At 40.2% G+C, this 17,121-nt stretch overlaps 3 protein-coding genes across 9 annotated transcripts in view; 2 read left to right on the top strand and 1 right to left on the bottom strand.

Moving 5' to 3' along the window:
- Positions 1–28: 28 nt before the first annotated feature.
- On the bottom strand, positions 29–5,926 carry ssuh2rs1 (ssu-2 homolog, related sequence 1). Of its 2 annotated transcripts, XM_080899149.1 has the most exons (13): positions 5,454–5,926; positions 5,263–5,327; positions 4,615–4,716; positions 3,847–3,922; positions 3,539–3,668; positions 3,345–3,405; positions 3,017–3,138; positions 2,860–2,922; positions 2,688–2,770; positions 2,488–2,580; positions 2,258–2,363; positions 901–1,008; positions 29–781 (listed from the first exon to the last, which is right to left on the bottom strand). In XM_080899149.1, the coding sequence occupies exons 1-13, from the start codon at positions 5,474–5,476 to the stop codon at positions 641–643; spliced, it is 1,173 nt and encodes a 390-aa protein (XP_080755275.1). In that variant the 5' UTR covers positions 5,477–5,926; the 3' UTR covers positions 29–640. The 2 variants fall into 2 exon arrangements, with proteins under 2 accessions (XP_080755275.1, XP_080755276.1); XM_080899150.1 differs by lacking the exons at positions 5,263–5,327; positions 5,454–5,926 and adding an exon at positions 4,978–5,156.
- Positions 5,927–6,046: 120 nt separating this feature from the next.
- rpl32 (ribosomal protein L32) lies at positions 6,047–9,147 on the top strand. Its single transcript, XM_080899152.1, has 4 exons — positions 6,047–6,104; positions 6,689–6,789; positions 6,898–7,079; positions 8,982–9,147. The coding sequence occupies exons 2-4, from the start codon at positions 6,694–6,696 to the stop codon at positions 9,109–9,111; spliced, it is 408 nt and encodes a 135-aa protein (XP_080755278.1). The 5' UTR covers positions 6,047–6,104; positions 6,689–6,693; the 3' UTR covers positions 9,112–9,147.
- A 1,748-nt stretch (positions 9,148–10,895) lies between these two features.
- The window catches only part of LOC308407494 (glutamate receptor-interacting protein 2-like), a 32,743-nt gene continuing 26,517 nt past the window's right edge, over positions 10,896–17,121 (top strand). For 4 of the 6 annotated variants that reach the window (XR_013973679.1, XM_080899146.1, XM_080899144.1 and 1 more), the window contains exons 1-3: positions 10,896–13,322; positions 16,062–16,142; positions 16,803–16,941. Coding sequence is in view for 4 of the 6 variants with exons in the window: in XM_080899146.1 (XP_080755272.1) it covers positions 13,283–13,322; positions 16,062–16,142; positions 16,803–16,941 (260 nt within the window). In the remaining 2 variants the exon portion in view is untranslated. Of the gene's footprint in view, positions 13,323–16,061; positions 16,143–16,802; positions 16,942–17,121 lie in introns of those variants that run through there. The other 2 variants (XM_080899145.1, XM_080899147.1) reach the window with 2 other exon arrangements.

Below are 17,121 nucleotides of genomic sequence, written 5' to 3'. Positions count from 1 at the left end.
AGTAATGACGAAATCAACCACGCAGCAAAACATTACGAAATATTTTTAATCAGAGCTTCATTTTTCAAAACAAATATTACACAATCATACATATTAAAAAAAACAAAAAACAAAACAAAAACAAACATACTTCGGCAACCTGAAATTGATTGTGTTAAAAATATATATTTCTAAATTAACAATGACCCTGCTTTAAGAAATACAAATACACGGTATCATAAATTTGATTTTATTGATAATGGGGGGGGGAAAAAATCACTACTATCATGTTGCAAAGAAAATGCAAAAGGATTCAGTTAATATAAACAGTCATATAACATATCATTAGAGTTTACACTGTGAATACATTAAAATTGCATGTAAAACAAAAACATAACAATCGCTATCCCTTACCTTTGACATTACATGCAACACGAAAAATAGACAAGCCTTTTCAGTTCCACTAATATGTGAGATGATACATTCAATGCCTCCTTTAACTCCCTCATTACATCAAACTTTGATAATGTCATCTTTGCCCATATGTCACACAGCTCCCTTTTAAATCACCAAAATAGAACCATAAGTATGTAAATATGATCTCCTTTTTAGTGGTTTAATTAGTAAGAGTAAAAGGCTCTGATATGCCCAGCTATTGTGTTTACATTACAGTGCAGCAACAGGTGGCAGGGTAGTCATCTGCGTCAACTTTGAATTCGTTTCCATAAACAAAGTAGATGTTTGATTTTCCTTTCCAGGTGTATGTGACCTTGGTGATGGGGATCAGCTCTATGATTTGACGCTGCAGACAGAGAAAGAAAATATGAGTAGGGTGCATGCTGCTAAATTATTCTTTAACTAACCAAGTCATTAGATAATAGATAAACAAATGTTTTTTAATATAATATTGACAAAAAATACCTGCTGTAGAATGCGTGATGTCTGTATGTACTTTCCCTGGTGCTCACTGACAAGGCGCTGAGAAGCACTCACCACCGAAGTGTCAGGGAATCCTGAAAGTGGGTATACCTACAAAGGGTGTTCACAGTGAATTTAAGTTAAGCACCGAGTTAATGTGACTATTTAAACTGCACTGACCTATTGTTAAATAGCTCCAGCAGATTTAAAAAAAAAAAAAAAAAAAAAAAAAAAACCCCAAACAAACAGAGTTTAATTTTTACATTACGAGAAATGCAAAGGTATACAGTTATAAGCTCTGATAAGTTGATATGAAAACTGCATAGTTAAAGCAGCAGATAAGCAACTAGTCCTACACAATGGTCTCACAGGATGCGTTTGATGTCATTGTGGTCTCCAATGTTTTCCTAGTTGTAACAACCTAATGTACAGTAAATGGTGTTAGATACAACATGGGCTAAAATAATGATATTGTTTTAACATATCATCTCTTCTTGCAACATTAGTGAGAATAATAATGTGATTAAAGATGCTCCAAATATTCAGTCATGTAAAATGTCAGGACAGGACTGCATAGAGACATGTGAATGTTTTCACATGGCTCTATGCAGTCCTGGGAAAAACTAAGTACAGCCCATGATTCAGTATGTTGCAGAGCAACTCTTAGCAGCAATAACTTGAAGTAGTCGTTTTCTGCTATCAGTCTCTCACTTTGTTGCTTTATAATGTTGCTTCAGTTTATTGAATTTTTTTGGTCATTTGTTTATGCACAGCTCTTTTAAAGTCCTGCCACAGCATATTAGTCAGGTTGAGGTCTGGATATTGACTTTAGCTGTCAGATTGCCTCACATGTGACTGTACTATACAGACGCATCAATGACTGCAAGGTGCCCGGGTCCTATTCCTGTAGAAGAAGCCTAAATTATCAACACTCCACCACAGTGCTTAACAGTTGGTATGAAGTGTTTAAGCTGATATGTTGTGTTTGGTTTTCTCAAAAACTGTGTTGTGCATTACAGTCAAACATCTCTCTTTAGTGTCATCTGCCCAAAGCACATTGTTTCAAAAGTTTTGTGGTTTGCTCATATGCAACTCTGCAAACCTAAGCCGTGCTGCTGCTCTTTTTAGAGAAAAGAGGCTTCCTCCTGGCATCTCTTCCAAACAAGCCATACTTATTCGGTCTTATTCAAATTGTTCTGTCACAAACTTTAAAATAAAATTATAATCAACAGAAAATTTTCTGGGTATTTTTTTTCCTTCTTTAGTTACAAATATATAATGATCTATTTTCAATTATTTTCTTGCGGCGTACCAGGTATCACACCAAATATGGATAGTAATATCATCATAGACAGAATACCATGTATTGGGTGTCTCTGAAGAGCTCCTTGCCAGACACCTTGCTAAGGTTTTCCACCTGAAGTCCACTCAACTGTTCCACAACATAGGCATCAGAGTTGTTAGTCCTGGAAGCAAGAGGAAATTCAGTCTTCTATTATAGCAGCTTTACACCGTATATGACTGAGATTCATCTTATTAAGAGACTATTGCGCTGGCTAAGCTAGTTAAGTAATTTTTATCAATGTGCACCATTTCACAGTGAGCTTGATGTAAACCAGGAGCTGTTGTTTTCCATTGCATATGTCACACTGCCTCGATCCTTGCCCATGACAGGAACTGCAACTGTAAAAGAACAACTATCATTTTGCTTCACAAAAAAGCAAAAATTTGATTCATAATACATGACCCTGTTTGACCCTAAAAATAAGAAATCTGTGGTTTATGCTTACTTTTCTCTTCCTCTGCCACTGCAGTGGGTGCACCTATCATTTCCGTGACGATAACAAGATCCATTACACACCCAGCAAACTTTCTGTCAGGAGAAAAAAAGAAAAAGAAAAGGCTTTTAGTAATTTTATCATTTATCCTTTTTTCTCCTGAGGGCCGTGCAAAAATACTTACGTTACCAGCTCCGGCACAGTCTTTGCATGGTTTTCGGCCAATTCCCAAACAATTATGGCAGGGCTGTGAATGCAATGTTTATCGTGAGATAAAAATAAACAAAACATTTTTTTAAAAAGTAAAAGTAGTTATTTTTAACGTGTTTTCCACAGCTTACCTTCACAGATGATGTGTAGGGAACTTTAATAAATTGTTTGTCATCCAAAAAAAATTGGGGGGTTTTAGCAGGAATATCCCAAGGCCCTGGAGGTTGTTGGGCATAGGCATCCACCGTCTGACCTGGTACAAATAAAATGCATCCTAAATAGCTAGCTGACAGCTGAAAGCTAATGGAATTTTGCTCATTGTAACATGCTGATAAGCAGATCTACATCTTTGACTATTGGACTGTTTGTCTGACATGAAATTCATAATGTTACTTCAGACTTAAGAGTAATTCTATTTTTTAACATTAAAAAAGGACACTTATTTAAACAGCATTGTACCTGTGTATGGTTCGTGACTCCACTCTGTAGATCTGGATTCAGTGAAAGTGTCCAGGCGGTACTAAAAAACATAAATGTTTGTATTGGTTATTGTTAATGATTATTCATGCTCTGTAATGTTAAAAAAAAAAAAAAAAGTTATTTTTGATTGTCATTGTGGCAGGTTTTTCCAAATACAGCCTACTTCATCTTACCCTATATGTATTGAATGCCTCCATGTTAGTGATCACTCCATCCTTTGCTGGTGCAGAACTGTAGCAGCATTTACTCTTTACAAACAGGAGTAAGGCATCCCGGGCTGTGTTTTCAGATATAGAGGGAATGCTGCCAGTAATAAGGGAAGGTGATATGATATGTCACATTGTCTACCCTTTTAATATGAAGTTTCAGTTGTCTGGGTGCTGAGGCACTGAGATTTTTTTTGCTTCCTAAAATCCGATCATCGAAAATGTTTTGCAATATCATGAGCTAGTATGGTGAAAGAAAGTGGTTTGAGTCTTACTTCCACTGGGGTTGATCCAGTGCAGGCTCAGGCTGCGCTGCTGGGAATGTGGGCATGGGAGGCGGCAGAAATCCACCTTAAAATCAAAACGTTTTTAGATTCATACAATAAAAAAAGGCAACAAAAAGACAAGCCTAACGCTAGACCTCAAAGTCTGGCCAGTTGAGTTTTTCTCTGAGTCTGGAACTACGATTAATCATATCTGAAAAACCTGCTGACAACGTCCAGTTTTATTTATAAATATTGATCTGGTATCTTTTATACTGACATTTTCTTGTACTTTGCAAAGATTTACAAAGCTGAGGGCAACTTTTCAACACCGCAGAAAAATCCGACACCCCCAAGAAGTTACAATCTCAAAATATGCATTTGATTGTATTAACACCTCATATTTTCAGTATACCCAAAGTAGAGCATATAGTGTGTATTTGGGAACCTTGCAAAACTAGGTAAATAATGTAAATATTTGTAAAATCTGTAATTATTGATGCATGTTACCTCATCATCATTATTCTTTTGTTATATGATTGTACGCTGTAACATGATGTAAAGTAAATATTAATTTGAGTACTGCATTCATTGTCTTCTTCCCTTTCAGCCATGGAAAATTGTGTTTTAAGTATAAATATAGCATAGCATACAAGGTGTAACATTTTCAGATTTTTTTTTTTTTTTTTTTTTTTTTGTAATGTGTTTTTATTGAACCATTTGAGCCTCCGCATAGGACATTCATAGTGGCGCAAACAAACTATGTCCGGCATACGATACCTCCCCCAGCGACTGTTCCTTCATATCCAGGCATGTTGTCAAACATGCTGGCTGGAGGAGCGGTGGGGCCAATGGACTCAGCAACGGGTGGGGCAAACATTGCTGAAACAAACCAGAAGAACCAGTTCACTCATAGCCACAGACAGACTTTGAAATTGTATAAAATTTCAATCCTGTATTGACATTTTCACGAATCACAGTCAGACCAAAAAGAAAACCGGGAAAAGAAAGCTGGAAAATAAATACATAAATAAATAAACTCCATCACTCAGTCTACTCTGAAATCTCCGGGCATTGTCCAAATTACACGTCACTGCTTCACAACATCCTATAAAGCTGTTAGGGTGCAATTATGTGACTTACGTTTGTGCAACTCCATGTTCGTATCCATACTGAGTTGTTTTTCCCGCACCAACTACTTCAGACAGGGGTTGATCTCACTTCCTTAAAACTTCCTTAAATCTCGCTAGACATTACACCCCCAGCAGTCTTATGTTACACACTACATACGACTTCTCCAGCGACAGACACCTAACCTGTACGCCGCGATGACGTCACTCCCACAGCCGGAAGATGATAACTATTACTTTTATCACAACAATCTGTATCAATGAGTAAGAAAATAACAAGGAGGGTAAAAGATCTTACCAGGCGTCCCCGCAGCTGCTGGTATATAACCGGGATTATTTATTCCATAATCTCTGCCTGGCTGACTGCAAGTAAGGGGAAACGAAAGTTAAGATAATCAGAGTGGGGGGGCAAAAAAATTAATAAATACAATAAAATGCGAGCTGGGTTAAAGTTTAAAGCAAAGAAATACAGAATAACGCGATCATTACCTCAGAAAAGGCTGTCGCTCCATTCCAAAGCGTTTCACAGCAGCTACGAGAGAAAAGTCACACCGTGCAAAGTCTTCAGATGTGATCTAGAACCATGCACTGTCACTTCATCACAAGACATCAATCATGTGACATAAGACTGATCATTCGCCTTTTATTGCCCCACTCCTGCGTTACGTTCCCAGTTTTTCACAGCTGCCAGCTCTGGTTGCAGCAGTCAAACAGGATTTTTAAAAAAAAAAGATTTCTGGTTTTCTCAAAATAGGAACTGCCGTGTTTTATTGATAGTTTAGAGAAGTACAGAAAAACCCACCCCAGCACATACACACTTCCCCCAAAAGAGAAAGTATCCGCTCAGGAAGTACGCACCAAGTTTTGGGAGCGTGTTACAAATAATGGTGTATTTACAGCTAAAAGCCTCAGAGCACCATCGGAAGGTATCAAAACACTTTACGAATAATAACAACGACCAGAGTCCAAATATGTAGCTAAAACAGTTTTGACAAAGACAATCCGGTTGAGTCAAAAAGCATGTTGCAGTTTTTTTTTTTTAGATAGACTACAGCACCCATAATCCTTTGCAATGCTCACGGAAGTCCTTTTTCTTTCCTTCCGCCATCCCCGAAGTCCCTTTTGGATTTACATCGGCGGGTGAGTTGGTACAATCTGAAACAATCCGCTAGATTTTGGGCATTATTCGCCCATCCTGACATGGTTCACGAATCATTGACATTTATTATATATGTACAGGCTACGAGTTATAGTTTTGTCTTGCGAAATGTGCTTAAATTGAGCAAAGTGCTGGTGCTAAAGAGACTTACCGGCTGGCAGCGCCATCGACGTGAAATGGAGTTGTAGTCTTCAGCAAAGGCCTGCTGTACTAAATTTCTCATAGAAATATATTCTGCTCATAAATCTAATACGTGACAGAAAACAAAAGTAGTTGTACGTAATTGTATTTATGTTTAACCTCAAACTCATGTGAAATCCTTACAGTAGAGTAGCATGGCTTGGCTAGCTAGCTAAACATTGAGCCTACCGGAGACGCTAGCTAACGATGGTCTGCACGTTTGCTTTGAGACTCACTTCTCGGAGTAGATGTAGATGTTTTGAGACATAAAGGCTATGCTTGTCTTTTGTTTCAGCTTGTAATTGACAGAATATAGTGCAGCAACGGTGAGGCTTGGCATGTTGAGTTTGTGCTAAACTTGTCTTTTCATGTGGTTTGTCCTCAGTCACCATGGCAGCCCTCAGGCCCCTCACTAAACCCAAGATTGTCAAAAAGAGAACCAAGAAGTTCATCCGCCATCAGTCTGACCGATATGTCAAGATCGCGGTAAGTGTCATGTCATAGATGCCCATCAGTTTTGGACTGTTTACCTGCGGGGACTAACTCATGTCAGTGAGTTATATTACCTACACGTTTATTCACATATCCCTACAGAAAAACTGGCGCAAGCCCAGAGGTATTGACAACAGGGTCCGCAGGAGGTTCAAGGGCCAGATGCTGATGCCCAACATCGGTTATGGTAGCAACAAGAAGACCAAGTTCATGCTGCCAACTGGTTTCAAGAAGTTCCTGGTGCACAATGTCAAGGAGCTTGAAGTCCTTTTGATGAGCAACAAGTAAGTTATGAATGCATATGCATGTAGATTACTGCTGCCGTAGATGTAGAGGACATGGTGCACCAAATGGCTTGTATTGGAATAATGTCAGGTGTTTATTATAATTAAAAGTATGCAAACACTATATTAAATTAGACAGCTACAGGGAGACATTATTAACTACACAATAATTGTTTTTGTGTAGTTAAAGTATGTTGAAGGATTTTACGGAGTCTTCCTTGTTCAGGTAAAGCCTCTAAGACTGTGACTGTGCATATATGCATGTTGAGATCATGTACCGGTACAGTAAAGAAATAGGTTTAATATAGCAGAAGCCTGTGCATTTTGGTGGTATTTGTCCATAAACACAAGGTGCTGCTTGAGTCAGCGAAACCCCAATAAGTAAAACTTATCATGTTATAGTGCTGATGACTTTTCTGAGATATGTGTGCAAAAGACGATGAGCATTTCATATATTTAAGGTTTGCAGTTGCACTGACTGGTTCAACAGTGAGTGATGTTTCCATTCTCAGTCATCTTGGCATTTTTCTGGTGAAAGTTGCTGCTGGTTTAGTATTACCTCCTAAAGATGTTTTGCTTTTGACAATTTTTGGCCTTCTACCTAAGAAAAATAACAGGGGACTGTAATTTTTAAGCCCCATCTTTACCCTTAGCCTATCTGATCAGTCGCCACTCAAAGACTTTTAAAATGACATTTTTGCCTCCAGTATGTTGAAGTAGCTGCATACTTTTGTCCCATGTCTCAAACCTCAACAAGTGAGACCAAACGCTGGAAGGATTGAGCCACTATATGAGCCCCAAATTTGTTTTTTGTTGTTGTTTTTTGTTTGTTTGTTTGCAGAAGCGAATGGATGTTTGTTTGTTTTGTTTTTTTAGGATATTTAATTTTGTAATTAGGCCATGGCCAGAAAAGACACCACTCATCCCCTGATAATATTTTTTAAAGGTGGTTTTAGTTCATGAGACTAATATAATAACCTAACAGTCTGATAACCAGAAATACAGATGTCATTTAAAAAAAAAAAGAAAGATCTTGTATGAGGAAGTTGACTGTCAATGTACCTCCACAATAACTGAATTCCCAACATCCTATTAATATATGTTTTGTTGTCAAAGTTTATTTGGTCACTGTTTCAAAGTAGAGCGGAGGGTTCAGTGTTTAGAGGAAAGAAGTTTGTAACACTTAAACACCTACATTGAAATGCTAGGAGTTCTCCCATGGTCAGACACAGCGGGAATTTCACTTCTTATTGTACGTGTACACAGTTTCTGGTTATCAAAAAGATTTTAAACCTATAATAAAGCCACTTAGCTTGTTTTCAGAGACTTGATCTTTTTTGAGATTACTCAGTGTTTCGGCAGTTAGTTTGATTCAGAAGGCATATAATTGATCCCATAGGACAGGTCGTGTTGAGAACCCTAATAGTGCTCAGACTGTTTGCTACGGGAGGATGTGGACCCCAGTTTCTCAGCTGTATTGGACAGACAAACTTAAGGCATATGGTTTGTGGTTCAAGGGAGCAGTTTGATTCTTCTCATTCACGTCTTCTTTTTAAAAATAACTTATTTTTTGAAGCAGGTGTAAGCATAAGTCCACAGAGATGATAGTCTGGTCAGTAAAGATGAGGGTCAGATCAGCTGCATAGTTTTCACGTAATTTGTGGCACAACTTTCAGAGGATTGTCTTTGCCAGAACATGGACTGAATCCTGATGTTTGACATTTTGACATCTTGCTAATGTCCATAAAGTTGTGATTGAATTTGTGCTTATTGAAATTGTGACAGACTAAACTCTTTATAATTATTTTATTTGGGATAAATACAAAAATGTCACATGTCAGTTGCTTATATTTCCTTGAAGACACCTTTTCACTAACCGAATGTGATTCTGTGCCTCTGTAGGACTCACTGTGCCGAGATTGCCCACAATGTCTCCTCCAAGAACAGGAAGCTGATTGTGGAGAGGGCAGCTCAGCTGGCAATTAAGGTCACGAACCCCAACGCCAGGCTCAGGAGTGAGGAGAACGAATAAACTGGTTATTCACAATAAAGACTTAAAAATGGAAAATGGCTTCTGGATCTTTTTTTTTTCCACTTTTGAACTTAATTGGCTGTTTTTAAAAAGACTCGTGTGAATATATGAAACCGATTTATTACTCTTATTACATTGTGAAATAACCCAAACTGCAGTTACCTGTGGTACCATGTTTGTTTTAAGACCACCTCCTCTTAAAGACATCCTGAATTTATAAACTCGTAAACCATTAAAAATCATAAATATTATGTTTTTGACACAGGGAGATTAGACAGGTGATTCTTGTGTTAAGGTGTCCAAAGATTTAGATGATCTGAATATATGTACAAGTAATCTTATGACCGCAAAGAGCAGACTTTTTCAGACTAATTCAGGCATTTTTTTTTTATGCTGAGCATAATGTAAATGAGAACGGATGCCCTTTACATGGTCAACTCTTGCTGTTCAACCTTCTGTTTGTGAGGGATAACCAATCAAATGAGATTCCAGCTGAAGGGAAAGAAGCCAATATGGATTTTTCAGACAGTGGATGAACTCAAGTCCAGTGTAACACAAATAAGGAGTACTTAAAAACCTTCTCTAATACAGATGTAAAAGTGAACCTAATGGTTTGTTTAATAAGGTTTGTTTTTTTACAATTTGATATTATTTAGAACTTGAACAAAAGTCATGTCAGTGTAGTTTAAATGGTACCCTAAACATTTTGTATTGCTATTTAGTTTTATCGTGAGGTGTACTCATAGGCTTTTCGGGATTTCTGTTGCTATATATAAGTAAAAGAAGCACACATAATTTGTTAAACCTGCTACAGCAAGTTCATAACAAGCCTTTCTGTAAAGATTCATATGTGTTGCCTAATCCAAAATTAAGCTTGATGACATTATCTCTGACTAAAAGCTCTCTCAGCCATAAAGGACATTTTTCAAGTCTTCTGTATAGAAAGGAAGCCAACAGTTCCCACCTGACTTGTATTGGCTGACTGGTTTTGGACCAGTTAACTTGGAGCTTAGAGTCAGTTTGGCAACGTGGATGAATATGTTCTGATAAAGCCTCGGCTGACACACTCATGTAATTACTTAAGTTGTGTCAATAGAGCAACGACAATGTAATCAAAAGGCATTGCTTGAATTGGCCTGCTCAGATTGTGTACTGCTTGATGATGTTGAGAGCCGGATCCCTGCAGAGAAAGTTTCCATTGCGTTCTGGCAGACAAGCTGTGCCCCACAGCCCTGAGCCCTCTGCCATCTGTTCCCGTAAAACTGACATTGCCAGAGAAGCAAAAACACAACATTTATTTGGCCAGTCAGCTTGTGGCTGTTAGGATGTGGAAGTAAGTTACCAATTATGGTTGGAAAAAATAAGCAGAATCTTGGATCTGAAGCTTTCCTCGTTCCGAAACCAGCACCTGTTTGTGGAGTGTCCTGGAAGACTCACCTTAGAGGACTGGATGTTCTCCAGAGAGAAAGAGAGGAGAACATGAGAACAGCAGGGCAGGCAGACACTGCAACGTCTGAGAGATGGTGAGAGTGTCAGGAAGAGGACAGAATCTATTTTTTCCCTTTCACTGCTCAGAAAATGAACATGTCAGCAAGGGTCACGTTTGGAAAAGGGCGCCTCACTTCCAAACAGCTCTTCTTCGCCTTCCCTCAGACAGATTCCCTGAGGAAAGGCAGCCGGTCTGCAGGAGGAAAGAGAAGGATGTTCTCCTTTTCTCTCAGATGTCGACTGGGTGTCATCAGAGGAAGGACAAAAGGTAAAATCTGACATTTAATATTTAACAAGATACCCAAGATTTCTATGGAGTATCCTGAATTTATCTTGTAATCCCAACAAAATACTTACGCAAGTTTACCTCTGTATATAACCTTCAACACTCTTTAATTCATGTACATTATGCTGCAGGCCTGTCAAACATAAATGTGTGAGCATGCTTGAGACCTGTGAAACTGAACATTCGCTTGAAGAAAATCTTGGATGATGATTCTTAGAGGTGAACAGGAACGCAGGCGTGTGATGTGTGGGACACGCGTTTCCTCTGGCTCCTTCACACTGATATGTGCTGGCTGACAAGTGATTTAGTCATTTCGCCCCCCACACTTTCACTTGCAGCTGAAGCTGATAACCATAAGATGGCAGTGTGGTCAGTTTGATCGATGTTGAGGTTAAGCTCCACGGCCTCCTGTCTGGAATATGGTCATGTGAAGTAAATGTAGGCACTTTCGTGAGGGTTTCTCTACGTAAATGGAGATGGATCAGCATCGAACAGCGAAACCAGTCACACACCAATGTCTGTTGAGATCACGAAATATTTTGCACCAGTTTCTTTTCTTTTTTTCAAATATTGAATATCACACATCTTTGTTTTTATGCCAAGGTCACAACAAAAAAAAAAAAAGGGCACTCTTATACTAATCAATACCTTGTCAGTAATGCTACAGCAATTATGTTGCTTTATCGTCTAGAGCAAATGTAAAAGAGTCCATTTTTATAACATTGCCAGTCGGTTCCCAGAGGTTTTTATCAGTCCAACAGACTGCTCCATCTCCCAATTCTCTTTATTCTGGTGGAAATTAATTAGTCTCGCTCTGAAAGACTACACTCGCTCACACTGTAAATGGGGTATTAAGGACAAAAGTCTCAGAGGAAATCATCTACACCAAAGAGTATTGTGTCCACTGGAACAGCTGACTAATTAGGCTCCACGCAACAGCGGATAGAAACATGGAAATGTTTGTTTGTAATCACTTTACACATGTGGGCAAAAGGCCGCTTTGGAACAAAGGGTCTAATGTTTTTTATGAGCTTCTGAATTTTATGTATTTTGGTTTTATCCCTTTTTTTTAATCTGCCTCTAAAGTGATGACAAAAACGATCTGCACTGAACCAAAAACAGAGCCTGATGAGGTTTCCAGGAGCTGCCAGTGATGCTGAAGGAGGGGTTTGTTTTGATAGTGGTTGCAGCGCAGGTCAGGAAGTGGCAGGCGCCGAGGTTTTTGTGCGTGACAAATGCCCAGACAGGTGCAGTGATGGGCCCTTCGTGTTTGGGTGGAGGGCCCCTGAAGGATTAGCAAAGGGTCCTTTAACCCCTCAGAGGGTGAAACATGAGATGTCAGGCCTCAGAGGAAACAGATTTCACAGTTTCATTAAGCTGCTCAGATTTAACGTGTTCCTATTTTACTGCCGTTTGAATATATTTCACTTATTATCACGATTGCAGTTTGAATGTCGACTGTGCTTGACGACTGCATAATATTTAGAAGCAGCAACAACTGCAAGATGTACAGGCAGCTGTTCTTCACAGGAATTTAACATATGCTTCCTCCAATATGCTGCGTGTGCACGTGTGCGTGCATGAGAGAAAAAGAGAGAAGATAAGAGCACTGTGTAGACACAAGCTCTGTAAAACGGTTTTGTCTCCATGTGAGAAAAACGTGACACTGTCTGACAATGAATGTGCAGGTGGTGTTAATTGTTCCGAGAGTTGAGTGTGTGGGGTGTGCGCAGTTTTGTCGTGTCTAATCTGAACGTGTGTACTCTATGTGTGTGCTGAGAATGTGTTTGACTTGGTGGGAAGTGGATAAAGAGTCTGTCTATGTGTGTGTGGGGGTTGGCAAAGGGGAGGGAGTGACTATCGTGTGTGCCTGCTTCACTGAACCCCTCTGGCAGAGAGGGAGACAGAAAGAGGGGAGAGCAAGCGCTGTAGCTCTGTATGAGAGGGCTGTGTGTGAGCTCATGTGAGTGTATGAAGAGGGCATGATAAATCCTCTGGAAAAAAGACGAGCGATTAGTAAGAATAGCGCAAAAAAACGGGACAACAGCGAAATGGCAAGAAAAGGACACGAACCATTTCTCTCCCTGCTTTGGATTTTATAGAAGGAGCACAGCTTGGCAGATAGTAGTTTTAGATGTATGTGAGCATTGAGAATAATCATTTAGGAAGGTAGTGAGGATCAAAATTTGCCCTTTGGAGCTCCAGACCTTCCTGGATAGTGTCAAAATTTAAGGACATGCTGGAGTTGATGCACAGGAATGAAGGAAGAAAGATGTTTTTTCTAAGCAGCTGAGATCTGGTCTCTTGGGTCGCCTACTTTCACCACAGCTCTCTGCCCACTACTAAAGATCAGCAAGGTTACTTCCAGAGGGTGGCTCCGCTGATTTAACTCCAGCCATGCTCTGTGGTCTGAGGAGAGACACCAAGAACAGCATTGGTAAGAGGAACATATTCTGACATTCATAGTCAAAGGGTACAGATTTTGTGTGGCCATAGAAGATTTAAGACAGTCACTTCTGAGAGGTGCCTACGTCCCTGCGGTCTTAAATCTGTTCAGCTTTAATGCAAATGAATTTGATGGTGGAATCATTACAGTGCGTGCAATGCAGCAGTAATAGATTGCGAGAGATTTAAATGTCAGTGGACTCAGCCACCAGCTCTGCATATCATCCTGTCATGTGTAATTAGGGCAGATATAGCAGCATAAACTGGGTCTGGAAGGGCCCAGTTTATAAATAAAGTTTCACCTCTGAAAATAGCAATATGATTTCATTGTCAGTCAGTACCGCCCACATATTTAACCTACATTCTAGGATAGTAAAAAGTGCCCTTAATTGATTCGGAAGTTAATCAACTCCCTAAATATTTATGCAGGAAGAATCTTATTTGTAGTCACCAGGTCTTTCAGATGGAGGAGTAGTCATACCCTTAAAAAAAGAGTTTCCTCTAAAGAAACAGAACTGAGAGGATTCATAGTTGTAATCAACACCATCCCAATCTTAATTTTGGCTCTTGATTTGGGTGCTGGTTTTTCAAAGCTGAAGCAGGATGCCTGGAGGATGGCTTGATGGTACAGTAGCATTCAGTCACGTGCGGTGTGTTGGGTCTGTGTAACCCAGAGCCAGTGTTGCCTTTTGACAGCAATGACAGCTGTTGGACCGTCAGGGCCCCCAGGAGTCCGTGTGGTTACGAGGCTTTTGCCTTGCCTAACATGTTTGCGATGTGTCACTCACTTTGTGTGCTTTGTGCCTCAAAGCTACTGGACACAGGACTTGTGCAGGGACGTGAGGTAAATTAATGACAATGTTATGCTTGTGCATATTCTCCAAATCGCCATAACGTGCAAGACGGAGATTTGTCTAGTTAAGCTTTGACTCATGCGGATGTGTCCACGCGAAGGCTGGATTTTCTTCTCGTATCCCGCGGCTGCCTGAAGGTTTCAGGTCAGTAAAGGTATGACAAAGGATCTATGCCTCTCAGCTGTCCGAAGGCTTCAGCTTCAGTTGGACAGATGTGGTGACTCGGTGTGGACAGAGATAAAGCGGTGGGTTTGATGCCCTTCAAGCACTTCAGTCTTTGCAAATCAGTGCAGATAACAAAAAAGACATGTCAGACTAAATGAAATGACATTCTTCATGTCAAACCAATATATTGTCAGTAGATCATTGTCAAACTGATATAATCTGAAGCCTGAAAGCTTACTTACTTCTTTCATTTCTGACCTAGAGCAAATGAGAGGAGATCATACATGAATATTTGATTCTCATAGGCATTCTCATATATGGACATACAGTACATATATGTAGTTCAACTTGATTTTTTTTTTGTCTATTATTATCCTCTGTCTCACTTGCATTTTGTACATTGTCACGTTTCAGTGAGCCCTGAAGTTGGCTACAACTTGAAATCTGCTTTTCTTGTGACTGTTTACATCTGGCACCATTAAAAAGCATGCATAATGAGCTTTTAGCAGCAGGTGTCGTTTGCAGTGTGTTTATGGATTTCGCGAAAACCACGGCTTCATTACATTTAATACTGAGGAAAATGTACATTTATGATGATTCCCCAGCAGAGTACCACGGTTTGCCTTCTCAATGATGTGTAGACAGATTTATGGATGTTTGTTCAGATGAATATTGTAATTATTGTGACACTCTCACACAGTGTAAATCACCCTAAATCTAAAAACATGTATGGCACCTCAGTTCCCTTCAAGAGTTCTGGGGCTGCGCGTTGCCAAAACTATGTACCAATCAAAAATACTTAACTTCACCGTCCAGCGGTTTGAAAAGCTTGTGCAGTTAATGTGTTAGGACTGATTCTTACCAGTGTCTCCACTCTGCAGTACTAACGCAGTCATCATTCCAGACTCTTGCTTGTGAGTACTTCAGTTTGATGCACGTCATATGAAAAGCAGCAACATGCTCTCCTCCACTCATCTCATCCAAGTGTGGACCTGGCACAGCTATTTTTCAAGTTTGTAATGTGATGTTCAATCGCTGTGCTGGACAGCTGAAAAAGCTAATCCGCAATGAACAGGATTAGCGAAATGCCAAGTCAGTTTCCTCATCACTACGACTGCTGACATGGATGCATGGCTGCTTTCAGGTTCAGATGGCTGGGCAGTTGCTCCACTAATCTGAGGACGGTCCAGTGCTGAGTCCCACTGTGGGTTAAGAATAAAAACTACCTTGCTCTGCAGAGCACATTCCCTAGCTTTATCTGACAGCTGCTATAAATGACATGAAATGATGATTTCCTCTCTATGCATGAACAGACCATTAACTGCATGCTGTTCTTTCAGGAAGGCTCCCATGCTGTAGTAGCTGCTTGTTGCAAATGTATCCTTGTGTTAAATTAAAGGTCTTTAAAGGTCCTTGCTGGAGACAGGGGCTAGCTATTTTAATTCCTTGACCCTTTAATATGATTGTTAGGGAAACAAAGTGGTGTGACCTTTCAAGGTCCTGAGTTTGAGGTGACCATTCTAGCTCAGATAGTCCTGACAGAAGTATTTTTGGCTGTAGTGTTTCCCTGCAAAAGCTCCTCAATGACAGAGGGTGAAGTTCAAACCCCTTACTGTGGGCTGCTGTCACGATGTGCATTGGGGCAGTCGTTTTCATTTAGTCTTCTGCTGCAGCATTTCCCTACATATCCTATCACCACACTGTCTCTTCAGATGAAGGACCATACTCAAAGGGAAGCAAAGAGTCCGGGGCAACTGACCAATCACATTCGTCTCGGAGGCGCAGCCTTTCAGGTACAATACACTCAAACCTGATGTTACATCATTTACTTTGTTTGTTGTCTGATTCATGCTACTATGCTCAATTCACCTGAGTCCCCAAGAAGAGGAAGCATCCCTCCATGTTTGATTGAGACGCTTGTCTGTAGAGCCGTTTACGTCCTGCGGTTTGCTTGAAGTTGCACTGTTTTGAATGCTTGGATAAGGTAAAATATTTGCTTGTGTTGCAAACCTGTCATTGGTAGTAAAACCACACATTGCAGACTGATTTAAAAGCACAGCACAATGTGGAGCGCAAGACAGAATGAGTTCTCCGTTGACACATAAGCACATATCCATCAATTGTTGACAGGCCAGATAATTTCCAGCTTGTTCTTTATTATGAATTCGATTCATTTCTTTTCTCAATCCTTATGTAGAGTCGTTTGAATAAAACCAGTTTTATTCTCCACATCCTCCTTCTGAACTCTTCACAAAGATTAACTGAGACAGAGAGATCTGAAGGAACAAGGAGAAGACAGGAGGCTGAGAAAATAAAGTAGGAGGTCTTATGTCAGAGAGCATTTCTGTGAAAGATTCAGGGAAAGAGTCTTTCGTTGCCCCTCAGACAGGGTGATTCTGTCAAGCAGAAGCTAATGCTGACTGCAGATCTGTGCCTGCGTCTGTATCTGTCAGCAGAAGAGTATCGAGGAGTGACCACCGTGGATCTGATGAAAAGGGAAGGCAGCAGCCTTGGCCTCACCATCTCCGGAGGGTCTGATAAGGATGGCAAGCCCAGAGTGTCAAACCTACGGCCAGGTGGGCTAGCTGCCAGGTGAGATCTCTGCTCCGTGATGCATTTAAAACCTGGCAACCACACCAAGCTGCCCGGACTTATTATTCTGCCCCCTGACAACGTGCGCATGTTGCAAAGCTGCACCGTCTCACTAACTGCAGGGCTGTAGGCAATGTGTTAGATCAGCTTGACCCAGAGTGACACCCCAACAGGATCAAT

This window comes from Rhamphochromis sp. 'chilingali' (assembly GCF_963969265.1).
Source record: "Rhamphochromis sp. 'chilingali' genome assembly, chromosome: 12".
Classification (NCBI taxonomy): Eukaryota; Metazoa; Chordata; class Actinopteri; order Cichliformes; family Cichlidae; genus Rhamphochromis; species Rhamphochromis sp. 'chilingali'.
This window is presented reverse-complemented; position numbering and strand designations above follow the sequence as displayed.

Bases quoted from the DNA above. Each gene is read 5' to 3' on its own strand.
- ssuh2rs1 (XM_080899149.1), bottom strand. From the start codon at position 5,476: ATGGAGCGACAGCCTTTTCTGAG. The intron at 5,328-5,453 runs GTAATGATCGCG...CCTTACTTGCAG, and splicing joins GAGCGACAGCCTTTTCTGAG to TCAGCCAGGCAGAGATTATG. The intron at 2,364-2,487 runs GTGCACATTGAT...TCTTGCTTCCAG, and splicing joins ATCAAGCTCACTGTGAAATG to GACTAACAACTCTGATGCCT.
- rpl32 (XM_080899152.1), top strand. From the start codon at position 6,694: ATGGCAGCCCTCAGGCCCCTCACTAAACCCAAGATTGTCAAAAAGAGA. The intron at 6,790-6,897 runs GTAAGTGTCATG...ATATCCCTACAG, and splicing joins ACCGATATGTCAAGATCGCG to AAAAACTGGCGCAAGCCCAG. The intron at 7,080-8,981 runs GTAAGTTATGAA...GTGCCTCTGTAG, and splicing joins GTCCTTTTGATGAGCAACAA to GACTCACTGTGCCGAGATTG.